General features: G+C 38.8%; 1 protein-coding gene across 1 annotated transcript in view; it reads right to left on the bottom strand.

Moving 5' to 3' along the window:
* Positions 1-101: 101 nt before the first annotated feature.
* Positions 102-17,498, bottom strand: part of LOC139965792 (uncharacterized) — a 31,087-nt gene continuing 13,690 nt past the window's right edge. Inside the window, exon 9 of the mRNA XM_071968502.1 lies at positions 102-806. Within this exon, the coding sequence (XP_071824603.1) occupies positions 445-806 (362 nt within the window). The 3' untranslated portion in view covers positions 102-444. The remainder of the gene's footprint in view (positions 807-17,498) is intronic.

The raw sequence follows: 17,498 nt of genomic DNA, 5'->3' as shown, positions 1-17,498 counted from the left end.
AGGCCACAGCGCTGGAAATGGATATAAAAGTTTCTGAACGAGCTTAGATCTGCTTGCTTAAGTCTTTCAATAAAAATGAAGTACCCATAAATACAAGTCTGGAAAATTTTACAAAATTTATTGAATTCTTCAAAGATTTGATCCATCCATGTATGAAGATAAGTTAAAGATCATTTGGATTGGCCCCTACAGTAATATATGCTGGAAAGTCAACTAATGATCAACTCTTACTCTATGCATTTCGACCTAGCGGCTTACTGTACAGACTTCACAAAGATATCACAGGCGATAGCACCAAAAGATGGGGTTGACACTATAAACCCAACCAGAAATATATAAAATAATGACAACCCACTGTCTTTATTTACAAATTTACAAGTCTAGAGTATTTACTTTGGTTCTTTTGTCCCCAGGAAGGTTGTCTCTACAACGGTTTTTTTTAAATTATTCTATTTCTTCATGGACATGTTTAACATGCTTGTGGAGGCTGGCTATCTGTGTGAAACGTCTTCCACAGTATGAACATTTGTACGGCTTCTCACCGGTATGGGTTCTTTCGTGGCGGTTTGTGTCTCCCTTTGAATGAAATGTTTTACTACAATAACCGCACTTGTACCGCCCGGCATTCTGGTGATAGTTTATATGAACTTTTAACTTGTCAAAGGAGTCGTATCCTTTCCCACAAATTTTACAGGCAAATTTCACTTCTGTTAGCGACCTTTGAGACCATTCTTCCCAGGCCACAACACTCGAAGCCTTTCCATGCCTAAGAGATCGTTCTGACCAATCATCCCTTGAAGATGGTCCTACACAAGGAAAAAAGAAACGGAAAACTCTTTACCACAACACCACAATTATAGCAAGGGCGTTAGCTCTGATCTAACCGAGATATATAAAGGAGAAAGTTGTCTTTTTTTGTGGTATTTTAACGAGTTTGACTTGCGTACAATCAACATGATACTGTATCTCACTTCACATTAATGTTTATTCCTCTCGTGGTAATTCATGACACTCTTTTTCCTGAACAGTTTACCGCAAACTTTGCACTGAAAAGGTCTTTGACCCGTGTGGATCATTTCATGTTCGCGAAGGGTGGCCATACGGGTGAATGCTTTGGGACAGTAGGTACACTCGAACGGCCTCTCCCCCGTGTGAACGCGCTCGTGGCGGGTAAGATCTCCGGATCTCGCGAACCCTCTGGGACAGAAACGACAACGGAAACGTCCCTGAAGCTGATGGAACCGTACGTGGACTTTCCATTTGTGCATGGTGTCATAACTTTTGCCACAATAGCTGCAAGCGTACAAGGGGGTAGCAGCTTCTGTCGAAGACAAGTTTTGTGTCCCTCTCTGAGAGTTTTGTTGGTTAGGACTAGGGAGTTGTTGGGTCGAGGGGCGTTTGGGAGCTTGACGGTTAGGAGCTTGACGGTTAGGAACTGACGGGTTCCGATTTCCTTTCGCGGTGCAGCGCAAGTGCATTCCTAAAACAAAAAGACAGAAAAGAAAAGCCATTTAGGTAAAGAGTGGAGCTGGTAACTCCAAATATTTTCCCCTTTTGGTCAGAAGTTGAGCAAACTTAAAGCAAAGGTGTATTTGGTGTGGTATGCACTACGTATAAATGTACAGAGGTAAATCAGGTAATCATGTTCAACAGAGGACTAGCCAAGATGATTCCACGAGGGACTCAATTCAGAAAGTTCACAAGGAACACAACTTAATAGTTTAACGCAGTGATGTTAAAAGATAATCACTTACAGTAATATATATATTTTTACAAACTTGCTCTACAAGTGAAAACAGTAGTGTCTGTTTAATTGTCAAACATCAACTTATTTTATATGTGTAATCAAATTAATTTGGTGTCCCTCCCTCCCTCATTCTCCCTTCTCTGCCCAATCTCACTTTTCATCCATGGGATATTGCGAAGTCGGATTAGAATCTCTAGGAAACTACTTCTAAGTATTAAACTTCTGACCATTTCAGTAGACTAAAATATGGAAATAATATGAGATTTAAACTAATGTAGAACTTTGTATAAGACAATTAAACACCTCTAGAAACCTGACACGGTCTTTGAGTTTTCAATTGACCCAGATCAAAACATTACATTAGGACAACCTATCATCGCCATCATGTTTGGGTTAAACTTAGGTCAAACAATTTCTTTAACCACAGTAATTCCTTACATGTTGTTTTCAACTTTCAATTTCTAGCACCAAACTCATACGTCATCTTTCTATAGGGTTCTCTTTACCTCCCACCCCCCCCCACCTCTTAAATAATTTTCCGTGACAAGTAACAATCTCTTCGAGATTGAGCAAAAAATATGCAGCCCATGAAGGGCCCACATGCAGCCCATGGATAATCTTAACTGTAAGTATGAGTCTAACCATTCCATGGCCAGCAGTTGAACAAAACAAACACTTATTGCGAAGTGAGGCCTACATGTATACTATACAGTAGACCTGCTGAAAATTACATATGAGCCTTCTTGGATTCTTGTTGAGGCCAACATAATACAGACACATCAATGACAATAATTACAGATTTTTCTAACAAAAATTTCTCTAATTACATATGTTTATCATTAAAAAAGTCAGATTCTGTAAGCATGCATCAAGCCAGTAAGAATGAAATTTTCTTATGATATCCCATCAAAAATGAAAGTTCACTGTAACAGCCAATAAAGGGGAGGGGGGACCACCGGACCAGGGGGGTGGAGTTACTATAACCTTTCGAATGATTAAGGAAACTGCACTACCCTTGCCACTGCTGAAATGATGCCTAAGCATTCCTACACATAAATCCTTCACAAAGACATTTCCTGTGGATATTTCCTAACGGGGGATGCGGATAATTGGGTGACCAGTCTGTGTTTGGCCAATCTTCCTGATCTGTACAGATACATAGTATTATCTATAGTATGTGTCATATTTGGCATACACAGACAAGGGAATCATGCCATTTTTGGTATGCACCTAGATTTCACTTTTAAAAAAACTTGGTTTCCCTAAATTTGTTATTTCAAAATGTCTTACCCCAACCCCCCCCCCCCAAAAAAAATTACAACATTAAAACTTTCCAGCCCAGAAACCATGATTTAGATGCAGGACTTTATACTGAAACAGTATTTCCATTTCTGTCAAAAAAATCCCTGCAAGTGTTCATCAGTGTTGCTGGCAAATATCCTTCAAGTAATGAAATAGTGGTCCACCGTGTTTAAACCCACAACCACGTAATTTTTCCCCTGCAATGAAACTCTAAAATTTAGTCCAATTTAAGCATCAGTGCCAGGGAGTAATACTGTACAGTATAGTCACAGGACCCCACAGAAGTGGCTTTAATACCTACAGTACTTTTATCAAGTTTAGCACAAATTTGAGCAATATCTTACAAGGCAAGAATTGAACGAACCCTCCCGTATCAATCATCCAAGTATACCATAGCAACATTTAACTTCATTGAATGAGGCTGGTACAGTTCAAAGACTTCTTCAACTTTTACAAGATAACCTCCCCCCAAAAAAAGTGTCTTAATGTTCCTGGCAAGTACATTGGAAAACATGGTTTGATTTTTAAACGAATGGCAAAATTTTGAGTGTTTTCTTTTTACATGGCAAGAAACTAGAAAGAAGCAAAACATTTATAACAGTCTAAAAAGCAGCTAAAATGTTACGATACAGGTTTGAAATGAATGAGTCATCTTTTACAGGACGTGTAACATAACAAAGTGTGTGTCTCTCCATACATCTGATTCCGTTCAGACTATCCAAACTTTACAGGATGTACAGTATATAACGTAGAGGGTACAATGTTCTTTCAAAAGTGGGTCTTTATGTGCCTCTTGAGCACGTCTTTTCTGTGAAATGCCCGACAGCATATGTGACACTGATGTGGCTTAACTCCTAAGTGGGTTCTCTCATGCCGTTGACAGTGGGACAGACTCGTGTAAGTTTTATCGCAAAACTCGCAACAATAACGGACTTTCTTCCTAACAAAATTCTTCCTTGGGCCGCCCACGGGGGAGGTAGTGGCGGCAGTGGTGCGGCCTGTGTTTTGGGGAACGTAGTCAGAGACGAAGACCTCCTGTTGCTTGCTAAGAAGATGGGAACCCTCATTGATGGTGAAACCCTCTGGATGATAAGTTCCTAAACAATAATAAGAAAGTAAGAAATATCACACATTCATCATCCTATTCAAACCAAGTCAAACATAAATTTACACGCACAGTCGATTTCGCTATCAGAAAAAAACTTTAATTTTGTCATCTTTCATATTTTTCAGCAGTTTGTTTTGCTTGGTTTGGTTTTTAGCAATGAGGGGTTTATAACCCTACTTACTGTAAGTATAACATGCCTACAGGAGGGAGGGGGGCTGCCATGTTGGGTAATCGGGCAATGCCCAGACTAATAGGGCATCACTACCATCACCCTCTTAATCGAATTGGATATAGTTATGAGATATTTATGTATTGTTTTGGCTAAATTATTGGGGGTGTTATCCATGTAAGAACTTTGGTAATTCTAGACACGTCTTAGGAAATCTGGGATCCCCTCTTCTTTATTGCTTGCTATGCCACATATGGAGGGAGGGGCACAATGACAGTTTTTTCCCGTGGCCCAGATCACCCTCAGTTTGTCCATGTGTGCATGTAATTAGACTGACCTGTATCTTCACACGTGTATATATAGCTTCCATATTTATTTATTTTATCATATTATTTTACTTATATTTGGTTTCTGGTTGACTTAAAAGTGTATTTAGAAACTTTCTAATTGACAATTTTACATGATACATGAAATACTGTCGCAACATGGTTCTTTGCAGCAAATTGTGAACTATCAACAGGTTGCGAATGACCTATTAATGACAAACTGTCAGGAAACTTCACTGTTTGCTGTTAAATAGTCTTCTACAAACGGCTCGTTATAAGAAATCATCAAATATGGTTTAAAACAAATGATATGAATCAGTTCATGTCATCCAACCTGACGCATTCCATGACTCTTAATGTAATCTAATGTCTGTACATCGCCATTATTTGCAAAGATACAGCACTGGTAAGGAAAAACCCCAGATCAGTTCCTTCAAAAAATGTTTGAATTTGCACCATTCTTTTATTACAACCCAGTTCACACTCCACACTGTTATAATAAGTTAACCATACAGCTCGGTAGCTTGCAATTTTGCATCAATGTACTAAATCGGTGGATATGAGGTCACCCATTCTGTAAACCTTTGTCAATTTCCCCATCCATAAAATTATTGAAACCGATATATGCTTTCCATATCACATTTCAGAAAAGCTTTAATGATATACCATACCGAATGGAAAGTGTGTTTCTATCAACTATAAGCACCGTACACACTTCCTTCTATTTTACGAAAGTAAGAACATTTCCTACGGATTTTAGCGAGAGAAGGGTGAGGAATATTGGGTGACATCGGGTTTTTGACGAAGGATTTTAATCTTGCGAACAGATTTACTCATGGGACTTGCGCCCAGTTATATATAACGTTGTTTATGTAAAATTATTTGCTATTTAAAAAAAGCAGCTGGTTGCAAAAAGCAATTTATTTGCCACGTAGAAATTTATTTTGAACAGTTAATGTATATCTTGCTGAAAACTACAATTAGATCACTACTCCTAGTACCTGCAAGTACCTCCTCTTGATAAATAACTTTTTTATACAATGTACTTGGCAATATTGCTGGGATACAGAATTGCACATTAATTCAAATATATACTGACAGAAAAATGTGTAACTATTTTGATTCTTAAAACTTATAATGCTAACATAGCTTTTGTAAAAAACATTTTTTTACCTGAACAATGGGATGAAAAATAAGGGGCAAGAAATTGGGTCATCAATGGGTATGCAATACAGTTGTTCGCTTTTCAACTCTTGCAAGTTTTCTTTTGTGAGCTTCTAAATGTCTAGCCAGTTCATCTTTACGGTAAAAGCCCCGGTCGCAAATAACGCACACATGTGCCCTAGGGTCGCGGTGAGATCTTTCGTGTCGGTAGCAGTTGGCCTGAAAGGCGTACACTTTATTGCAGTTCAAATATTTGCATTTAAATTGTTTCTTCCCTGGATCGGTGCTTGCTCTCAAAGGTGCTCTATACGTTAAACATGTTTGCATCTTGGTGGAATCAGATTTTCCCTCTTTTAGTCGACTTTGAGGACAACCTACTCTGCTATGAGACATCAGAGTAAAACTTCCTGGACAAAAACAAAAGAAATAAAACATACACAACTTTCTTGTTTTCACAGGTTTTATTCTCTTTTTCACCATTTACTGTATTTAACCATTACTGAGTACTGTGTATATATTTAACAATTCTATCATTAACAAACATACAGGCTGTCAAAGTGATCACAATTTAATACCGATAGCGGGATTTAACTCTCGAAAAACGTGATGTGACAAGCTAGACATGATCAGTCATATGTCCTTCTCTTTTTTCCCAGACGCTGAAGCTTTAAAATTAAAGAAGAACTGGCCAGGTATTTTGTTTTCTCTCACTTTCATTGATATTATAATACATTTGCCAGCAAGGACAATCTTTCCTTTGCTCTGTGTAACTTGTTAACAATTACAGTACTGACTTTTCCCACATTGCAAGCAAGGAATGACTTCAAGTCTGTGTCATGATCTATAACAATATGCATCTCTTGCCAAGTCGTAAAAAAGGGGTAAAAAAAAATCACGGAACTTTGCAAAAATTGTGATATAGGCTCCAGTTTGCGTATGCTACAGTGTGTTAGGATAATAGTTTTTGTCCCCGAGGTAGAAAAGAAATCATGGATATTCCGCAAATTCGTGGAAAAAGCTCATGCCTGTTAAGGAGACACAAAGTCAACCATGTATTTCACTTACATCTTTTAAACTAGGCTATCCCTCAACCGAAACAAGAATCCTGTTTTAGCCATTTGGTATGTACAGTTATTTTTCATAATGATCTCTGTCGAATATTAAAAACTATTTGTTGACTGTCGGGTGTTTTTGTCTCTATTACTCAACTTTTCTCAACTTTGGTACCCACTCGGGTAGCACTCATACATAAGGTTGCCATCAACCAAACATAACCTTTGTTGTAAATATGTTTTGTTTTTACAAGTTAACTGTACAATTAACGAGTAATTAATGATTAAAAACAATTGTTTCTACATATTGTGGCTACTAGCTATATTAATGTTTTAATTTACTGAACCTCTTTAATTTCTTCCTACATGGCAAACAGGCTTCAACTTGGAATCATAGGCATTCTATGGACTGCAAAGTGTTCCACAAATTTATCTTTCCGATAGAACCCCTTGTTACAAACAGGGCAAACGTGAGCCCTGGGGGAGATATGAGACTTTGAATGCCTTGAACAGTTTGCTTGGGACGAGAATTTCTTGCCACAAAATCTGCACTTAAATTTCTTATCTGGAGGCTTGACGATGCCTCCATGCTTTTGAGGATACGTCACAGATTTTGTTATGAAAGTACACAAATGCGTTGGTAGGTCAGCCATTCTCACTACTTCATGGCAACGTGGGCACTTCTGACCTCTCTCCACAATCGAGGGAGGACCCCCTAGCAAACAAAGAGAAAGATAAGGGTCGGAGTTTGTGCCCAATTATGTCAAGGACTTAAAATTCAGTAACATTAAACAGACAAATTAACAGTTAAAGTACTTTTGCTTCTCAAGACAAAATGTACCCGAGTCTCGTTTGTTAAGTTATTCAAGATTAACTCCTACCTTCTGCATTGATTTGACAACCTTCCCTTCCCTTCCAGCGATAAGCCCTTATATGGGGGACAGGAGAGGTTGGAGGTGGAATGGGAATGTAAAGGATGTTCTGAAAGGTATCTTTTTCCTGAGCAGTATATACAGTACTCTCTGATAAGGAATTTGATCCGGAGGGTTGAGGGAGAGGTTGCACTTGCAGGAATTTTCTCCTAGACAAGTTTGCAAACCTACTCCCTCCCCCTCCCTCCCTCCCACCATCCCCATCACATTGATTAAAACCAAATGCAGAATGCTCAAATTTCTCAAGCCCACGTCTACAAAGCTGGCATCTGTGAACTGTTGTGATACAGTATACGGGCGTTGTGGCTGCTCTCTTCTGATCTTCTTACCGGACCGACAAAGGTTTCCGCCCTAGCAACACCAAAACACACTACAAATCTAGACCAATATTGCAATATATTGTAATTGGAGCAAGTATGTACTTCTGTGTATTATATTAAACAAAAAAAAACAAAAACACCAGGAGAACATTGCAAGTAGTACCAGCAATTTTCCAGTTTTCAGCGAAGCAGTCCGAGCAGACACTGTTTTCAGCTTTGATCGATTATATTGTGAGTTCTGATGTGATTGCTCAAGGAATCTCTACGATGATATCCTTTGTTACACACAAAACAGACAAACGCTCTTGGATTGAGGTGAGATTTCTTATGTCTGTAAAGACTAGCCTTGTAGGAGAAAACACTGTCACAGAGTTTACACCTGTACACGCCTTTTTGATTGACTGTTCTATTATTTTGGGATTTTTTATTTCCGGGGAATGTGTGATCCCTTCCTCTGAGCAAGGCACCCTTTGACATCCAAGGTACAGATCCTACCAAAAAAACAGAACAAAAAATGACCTTTCAGAGATATGAAACCAGAGTTTGAAAGACAACATTACTCTCTGTGTTGTATTATTTTTCCTTTAGCTATTGTCTCTACAAAAATACTTTAGAACAGAAATTGCGCTCAGAAGAAAGTAATTTTTCTCTTGGAACTTTTCCTTTAATATAATATTTTTTACCCCCTGTAAAGTATAGTTTGTGAGAACATGAATTAAATTGCTAACTTTATATAAAATACTATGTACAGCTTTGGTTACATTTGATACAAACTTTGAACCAAAAGCAAGAAGTTGCTTCATCACCCCCATACATTGTTTTTCTCTTTTTTCTCTTTGACTAATCAGTACCCCTTTACGATAGAAGCCTCTAGCCAACACAATTCACACATGTGCTAGTACATTTTCTGATGCCAAGAGAATGTCTCTCCGGTGAAATGACTTATTGACAAATAAACTTCGAAAGCAAGATCCAGGCATGAGACTCTTCCGCGGAAACGCGGATTTCCGATTTTTTTTTTTTCATTTTCGCGTTTTTTCTCGTAATTCGCGTTTTTTATTATTATTATTTCTTTTTTTTTTTTTCTTTTTTTTATTTATTTTTTTTTTTTGCCGAACATGCTGGACTGTGAAGGGAAGGAACACCGAAGTAGCACAAAGCAAGCAAAAAAGCATTTTTTTGGTTCCAAAAAGCTAATGGATAAATTATACAAGCAGAAATTCCACACTTTTTTGGCGAGTTACGTGTTGTGATAGATTCCATCTAGAGTCCACCATTTTGCATTTAAGCCCTCCTTACCTGACAAAAAAATTCTAAAGGGGGAGGGGGACACCCCCTCCCCTTAAACCCCTCCCCCAGGACGGCGATCGATAAATTTCAGATTTTTTTTCCCCGGCTCAGTCTCATCCCTGAAGATCAGACGAGCCTGTGATTGCTCGTTCTCGTGCAGTAACAGGAAAAAGTCTTCCACCCCCCCTTCTTACTAAATGTTTGCCACTTGGGAACAAAAAAAGAGGGTGGGGGTGGGTAACTGCGGAAACTATTCCTTTGCTATCCTTACAAGTTGTCATCCTGATCAAGATGATTTTCACGAACCTTACTCTACAATTTAGAAAACTATTAAAGGGAAGATTAGAATTTTGAAAGAACAAAGGAAATATTGGTTCTAACTTCTAGTAGGATTCAGAAAGTACAGGTCATTTGCTCTATTAACTACTGTAGCCCCTAGTTGATGGCCATTTAGATATACTGAAATTCTCTCCTTTTGGTGGTGGTTGTGGTGGGGGCGGGGGGGGGAGGGGCAAATAAGATGACACAGTATCTCGAGCAGTATTTAACAAGGAAACACACCCCAGCTTCATTCAGTACAATATCATTCTTAGGATATATGTGTAGTGAATGGTTAAGGGAAAGTATTTTAATAGAAAAATTATCTTTGGTTTATTTGTAAGTAAATCAAACACAGAAAACTGGTAAAAATTACAGATCTAAAATCCTTGATTGCCAAGTATCAAGGTTAAGAGATAGGTGCACATCCAGAACGGCTGGTTGTGCATTTGCAATGTAGCAACTTAATACACTCATAGATGATATCATGTGTTCGGTTGTGTTTGCAATTTAGTAGGTTTGATGAATTTCATATTAGATTGTCCAAACTTCCAAAAAGTTGCTTATTTACTCTCATATTCACAGCCATATTTAAAATTTACAGCAAGATTCTCTGGTGAGGACTTCCATCCAAAGCCCTGAAGGAATAATTTAGTGCCATAGACATAGAGGATAGTCCAGGGGTACATTTAGTGCCTTAGTAGGGGCAAAGGGCATTGTGAATGTAGGATTATATCACCAACAATGAAAAATGCAGAAACAACAAGACAGATAGCATTGATCTCTTTTTCCCCTTAGATACAGCCATTTTATTCACTCTTTGCATACACTATGTTACAAAACAATTTTTATTTACAACTATTTTTTAGCATAAAATTACTAACATTCCTTAATTTCTCTTCCACGATTCAGCTAACATTAAAACCCACTGCTTCATACTGAACACCAAAGAGCTCATATACAAGAACTCAATACAATACAAGAATTCAACTTTTTGAAATAAAAAAATCCTTTTGAATGGTACCCTAGCTGAGTACTCAACACCTACTGTATCACCTAAAGTTTACCTCACAATCAGAAATTTGTATGATATTATTTATTTTCATCATTTGAAAATGACACTTGAACCACTCAAAGTTCAAGAAAGTTGTAATGTTATCAGATTCAGATCTATCAAAGTTTTACAAAAGTTGCTGTTAAAATAAAATAAGATATTAAATACTATATCGAAGGTGAAAAATAGACTTAAATATGAACAGTACAGTACGGCATAAAACAGTAAAAATTAAAATCATTCCCCTTTAATTCCAGGGTTCCCACACTTTGCTGACTATAAATTAATAAGACTTCTCTGCATTGACAGAAAAGAAATTCATGACCTTTTCACAGAACAATCTTTTGGGGGCAGGACTCTTGGCATAAAAAACACATTCCATTTTCAATGACTTTTGACACTTCACCGTATTCAATAACATTTCCAGGCATGGAATGTGATATTTCAAATTTCCACGTCTGGCAAAATGATGCCCTTTTGTTACTCTTCCTAGGGAAGCCTTATCCTGGCTTCTGTCACTTACCAGATACGGAAAAGATTTTGCACAAAAAGATAGATTTTGTCTAATTTTGTTGCATCCACTTGCCTTGGCATTTATCTTGATGAATAGAACAGTAATCTTTTCTCTTAAATTGTTTCCCACAATACCAGCAAGCAAACGGCCTCCCTTTGATGTGACCGAGCTCGTGTCGATTCCTATTGGAAAAGTCTGTGAACGTTTTGCCGCAGTAACGACAGATGTACCTATCTCTGTTCAGTGTGTGACTATCCATGTGAAGGCCGTGTGCCAGGCTGTCAGAGAATGCCTCGTGACAGTAATGGCACACGTGCTCTTTCCCTGGCACTTTACAAATGTGGTATCGCTTCCCTACTTGAGTTACAAATTCCTTACACAGAGGGCACTGTCTTCCTCCCCTATCCACTTGGATATGCACCATCGGGCCTACACGAGGGAAAAAACAAACAGAAGAAAAGAAAAGAATTCAATTCCCCCTCTAGATGGCGACCCCTAAAACAAACCTTTACCGAAGGGGGGGGACACTTTTATTACAACCAGGGGTTCCATGTTTGGTAGCGGGGTGCAAGGTGTATCATGTACATGTATAGATAGCTTTCAGTACACATATAGGAAACAATGTCATCGACATGTTGAACTGTATCAGACATTTCTGTAGCGGTTGAATGCTCAAATACATTGCATTGTACGATTCGACCAGGAAGGTATCGCAAGTTTTGCATGCAGAATTTCTGTCAACAATGACAGCTTAGTAAAAGTTTCATCATCTCACATCAACTTGGTGTCATTCTGCCTGTCCCTGTATTCCTTACATAATTACATTAGTAGGAAAGTACTGGGTTGGAATAACGTAGGCCCCATATATGTTCTACACAACCTGCTGTACTATTTTGGCAGGCTGGGGGAAGGTTGTTGCCTCAGCCTGGCATCTCGTCTAACCATTTAGAGTCACCTTTCACGTGTTTGCCCCCAACTATTTGCTAAGGCTGGAACTATATGTGGGATTCATCATGAATAATGTTCACTCTCACTTCTGCAAGGATGTTTCCTAGGTCTGCATTTACAACAGCCATGTGCAGTAACTACTGCAGCCTAACACACACACAAACAGTCAAGGAGTAGCCTATGCAGATAACATTCCAAATAGGATGCAAGCTGTTTGTTTGAGTGAAGGTCTTGAATGCAACTTTATGAGTCTAAGAAACTTGATTAGAAGAGGGAGTGGGATTATTACTGTAAGTGGTAAATCAATGGCCGTGTAAGCTATCGAAAACATAAGAGAATACAGAAACTCAAACGATTACGAGTCTAACTAAAATAATATTATCCTAGGCATTTGATCTTATCCAGACTGCCATCCCTTGTGTATTAATTATGCATTGCAGTACGCAGCTTCACACTGCATCTTAGCTGGTGAGTGGCGCAGTAATCTTTCCGCTTGAAACTCTTTCCGCAAAACCAACAGGCAAACGGTTTGTCTTTGATGTGACCTAATTCGTGACGATTTCGGCTTGAAAAGTCAGTGTACGTCCGATTACAAAATCTACAATTGCAGCGATCTCTATTTTGCACATGCTGGCTGAAGTGTGACGAGTACAGTGCCTTTACTGCAAAGGCTTCATGGCAGTACTGACACACATAGTCCTTCCCTGGGACTCTACAAGTGTGGTACCTATTCCCAACAAGAGTCACAAACTCGCGACACAGAGGGCACTGTCTTCCTCCCCTATCCACTTGGACATTCACCAACATGCCTAAGTAAAAAAAAAAAAGGGAGTTTTCAAATTCCTAGTCTTGATATGATTAGAACTAAAAACAAAAAGTCATCACCAAATAAAAAGCTCCAACAACATCATGTTTAAGTTAAGAAAGATAATTGTCATCATGCCTTCCAGGATTTAAAACTTGTTAAAATATGGACATTGCTATGCCTATTTTGAAACTTTCATTTCTATTGGTAAGATATATATCACTACTCAAAAATATTCTGAATCTACTACAAATGTACATGAGTGACAGAAGTTTTGAATGTACATCAAGGACCAACTTTTTAAGTCTCCTTAAGGATACTGAACTGGCTAATTAATGCTGTTAATGATATATTAGTTATGCTGATTAATTGAAATCTACAACCTGTTCCAAGTTGTTTGAAGATGGTAATGGATGTCTGGTTTAATATTATCATTCCTAGTAGCAGAAGAGGAAAAGGCAGCCATTTTCATTATAACCTTTATAACCTAAGTAAATGTTACGTAACATGAATTACGTAACATGATTGGTTGATTTACTGTTACAGTAAAAATCATGCCACATGATTGGTTGATTTACTGTACAGTAAAAATTTTCTTTACTGTTGTGTGGTGGTGATATACAGTATAATATACAGTATGTGTCAGTGTATTTCCAGTAAGATCTGTGTATTCTACAACCTAGAATCATTTTTATTGGTTAAGGATGACAACTCTGTTTAGAAGAAACATGAGGATCGAAACCCAAACTAAAAGAACAGTCTTGTTCCAGGTAATTGGTTCAGCAATTGTTTTGGGTATTCCCTATCCCCCCCCCCCCCCCAGTACCTTCCTTCACTTTCCATAGAAGTTTAAAGTTACACTTAAAACCACACTGAACAGTGAGTCTGAGAATCAATGTCACCTATTGTGCGAGACCTTCTGTTTTTGAACTTGCTCCTGACTCAGGTAATTGGTTCAGCATTTGTTATGGGTATTCCCATGCCCCCACCCCCCTTCACGTTCCATAGTAGCTTTAAGTTACACTTAGAGCCACACTAAAAACTTAGTCTGAGAATCAATGTCACCTATTTTGCTTGTCCTTCTGCTTGTGAACTTGCTCGTGTCTGTCACGATTGTTGGGTAATGAGTAGGTTTTATCGCAATACTGGCATTTATAACGGTCTCTTCTTTCATTATGTATGAATTTGTGCTCGCGTAGGGCTTCCAGCGTGGGTAAAGTTTGTCGACAGAACCTACACCTGTATGACGACCTATTAGGGCGTAAGCGTGCTGGTCTCATGGGCAAGTTCTGGGCTCTCCAATAATGATGCCTCATTGCCCCCAAGATTGACCCTGGTTAAGAAAGAAGAAAGAAATTCCTGCTCACTCAATAGGTGATGTTTTTGACTAAACTGTTGGACTTGCAGAATATTAGGACAGGGGCAAAATGGACAGCATTGGGAAGGAAATAAGGAATTCTAAATTTGCATTATAATTTATCAAAGGTGTAAGATTTCTCGTCCCCTTTGGGTCTAATGATGCAGTAAAGACATTCTTGGAGAGAAACTGTCTCTCTTTCTCTGCACTTTGCTAACATTTCAGACTTCCTTTAATTTAAATAATCCACATAGTTTTTACATGCTCAACATCATAATATACAAATCTGCTCAGCAGACCCCCATAAGTTACTCGGACTGTGACTTGTAATGAAGTAGACCCTGCCAACATGTTCATTGTCAAATTTTTCTCATCTTAATGCCAGGGTTATAGAACGAAAATGTCAAACACCAACTGAATGATATTATATGATATGATATTATTAGGACTGAGAAAGACAAGAGAACACAAAATCCTCTTTATGGTACCTAGCTTCCTTTCTAGCACACAGGTGACCCCTTCACATTGCACCCATTCCCCCCCCCCCCCACAAAAAAAAGGTAATTTGTATCATGCTCAACATCATAATTTATACAAATCTGCTCATTCGTTCCCATACATTAAGTTACTCCTGCGACTTGTAATGAAGTAGACCCTGCCAAAATGTTCACTGTCAAGCTTTTCTCGTCTTAATGCCAGGGTTATAGAACGAAAAAGGTCAAACACCGACAGAATGATATTCAATTGGAAACATTTTACAAGATAATTAGGACTGAGAAAGACAAGAGAACACAAAATCCTCTTGGTACCTAGCTTCCTTTCTAGCACAAAGGTGAACCCTTCACATTGCACCCATCCCACCCATCCACACCCTCCCCCCCCCACCCCACAAAAAAAAGGTAATAGGTAAAAAGAAATTGGAGACACAAAACACCTATATAAGTAAGTTTGCTGTTAAAATTATTGTTACAAGTGTTACAAAATAAATACTACTATGTTTTGCAAGGCAATGCAGATGTCCATTGTAGGGGCAATACACACATGGCAAACAGAATGGCACCTCATGACCCAACAAGTAACCAGTCCTGAATTTGACAATTCCTTGCCTCAAAGTTTCTAACCCATCAATTTCAAAATTATAACTACATCATGTATACTGATAATGCTCACTGTGCTTAAAAACATCTACTGCTTAAAATCAAGGGCTCACAGGCACTTTCCTGAAATACAACAAACGTAAGTTACTGATTATAGGCTTACAGGAACAACCCAATAAGATTAAATTGCTGCAAATGAAGAACAGTAATACAAGGGCTTTAGAATGTTAGGTACAGTATGGAAACCATGATGCTTTTCTTTACTGGCGATTACAGCCCAAATTTAAAATACAGTACATGTGTGTTATATTCAAGGTCTACTGGCAAAAACTTTCAAGTGCCTTCTCTTTCTACTGGCGGATGGCAAAATCTACTGGCACTTTTACCAAAAGGACAAAATTTTCCTTCAATAACGATTTTTTCTGACGCTCAATCCAATTCCAAAATAATTTGCGAGGGTGGTTGTGGCGGCAACGAGCCCCTACGACAACGTTCAAAATGGGCCTTGCAAGTATCCTTCCTGACAAACGTCTGGCCACAGATTTCGCAGGCATGAGTTTTCATGTGCCTGAAGTGGCTCTTAAGGTGACGATGTCGGTTGGTCGCATGCTTGAATGTCCTTCGACAGACCTTGCACTCGAACCGGTCCTTCTGAAGGACGTGCTTCTGTTTGTGCGATTCGAGGGCATTCTTTGACGGGAATAGCCACAGGCAGTAGTTGCATTGGACCTTATTCCCGGGGAGTTGGCATGGGTGGCTTTCAAAACTATGCTCATCATAGCTGAACACTGTGTCACATTTTGGGCAAAGAAACGCGTCGTTCTCCTCAAGAGAATGCATTGACATCATAGTTCCTAAACAAAACAGGAAAAGAAGAACGAGTTGGGTGGAGAAACGACCCACGAAACAAAGCCTTTTTGTTACAACACAACTCTCTCTCGAAAAAGAAAGACAACGGGTCAGACAAGGGAACATCTACCAACCCTACAGCAAAAAAATTAACAATTGAATTTTGGATCAGTGAAATATAGAAAAACTGTGATTCTGTAGTTAATGTAAATGATGGGAGTGTTCTGAAGTTACAGATATCCTACTCAATGCTTAAATTGCTGCAAATGTGTTAGACATGTTTAGCAACAACTGAGGTAAGAATTTCTCTTAAATGTACCTATTCATGGGCACCAACACCAGGAGACATGTATAGCCCTCAAAAATAATTTACAATGACAACCTTTTTATGCAGAGGTTGTGAGGCCACAGGTGACATTTTCAATAGAATTGAACCTACACAAGGGTTCTTGCTACGCAGACTGAATTTAAATTTTTCAAAATGAGAAACAGAAGCGAAATCTCGCTGCAGCCGGGTTGAATGGATATTAAATAACCAAGATTATCTTGACGGACCAACAGTACCTTGTCTGCGAATTGCAGCTCTGGACTGATAACACTGTGTCCCACACAACTTGAATGGCGGTAGTGATGTTGCAGCCACCCCCCCCCCCCCAGCCAGGGTCTTTTTGACAATTTACTACAAGCAACCATTTACAATAATGTAACACAACTTTCACCAGATTCCATTTTTTTCTGCTTAGTGCAAGCTGGTGCAAATTAACTAAATGATGTAGGCGAGCCAGCTGAAGACAGTTATGATTCTGACTTCATTAAGTAAAGTAGGGTGAGCCTACTGTAGTTCATCTGCGATCAGTAAATTCACCACAAGTTGAGGTTATGAAGTGTTAGTACTGATGTAACATCCAATGTGACAAAAGAACAGGCATGTGGGAGTGGCAATTTTTTTATGACACTGTTTCTCATCACATCCTTTGTTGCAGAACAAACCAATGTCAATATCTGTGTGGGAGCAGTTATACTTCTCCGAGACCCATCCCTCAATTCCTTTCCCTTCTCACCAACTCCCTCTCATTCCCCTCCCTCTTATCCCCTCCTTAACCACTTCCTCTAAATATAATATGTCTGTCTCAGTGGACTGAACAC

This window comes from Apostichopus japonicus, chromosome 1 (genome assembly GCF_037975245.1).
Source record: "Apostichopus japonicus isolate 1M-3 chromosome 1, ASM3797524v1, whole genome shotgun sequence".
In the NCBI taxonomy this organism is placed as follows: Eukaryota; Metazoa; Echinodermata; class Holothuroidea; order Aspidochirotida; family Stichopodidae; genus Apostichopus; species Apostichopus japonicus.
This window is presented reverse-complemented; position numbering and strand designations above follow the sequence as displayed.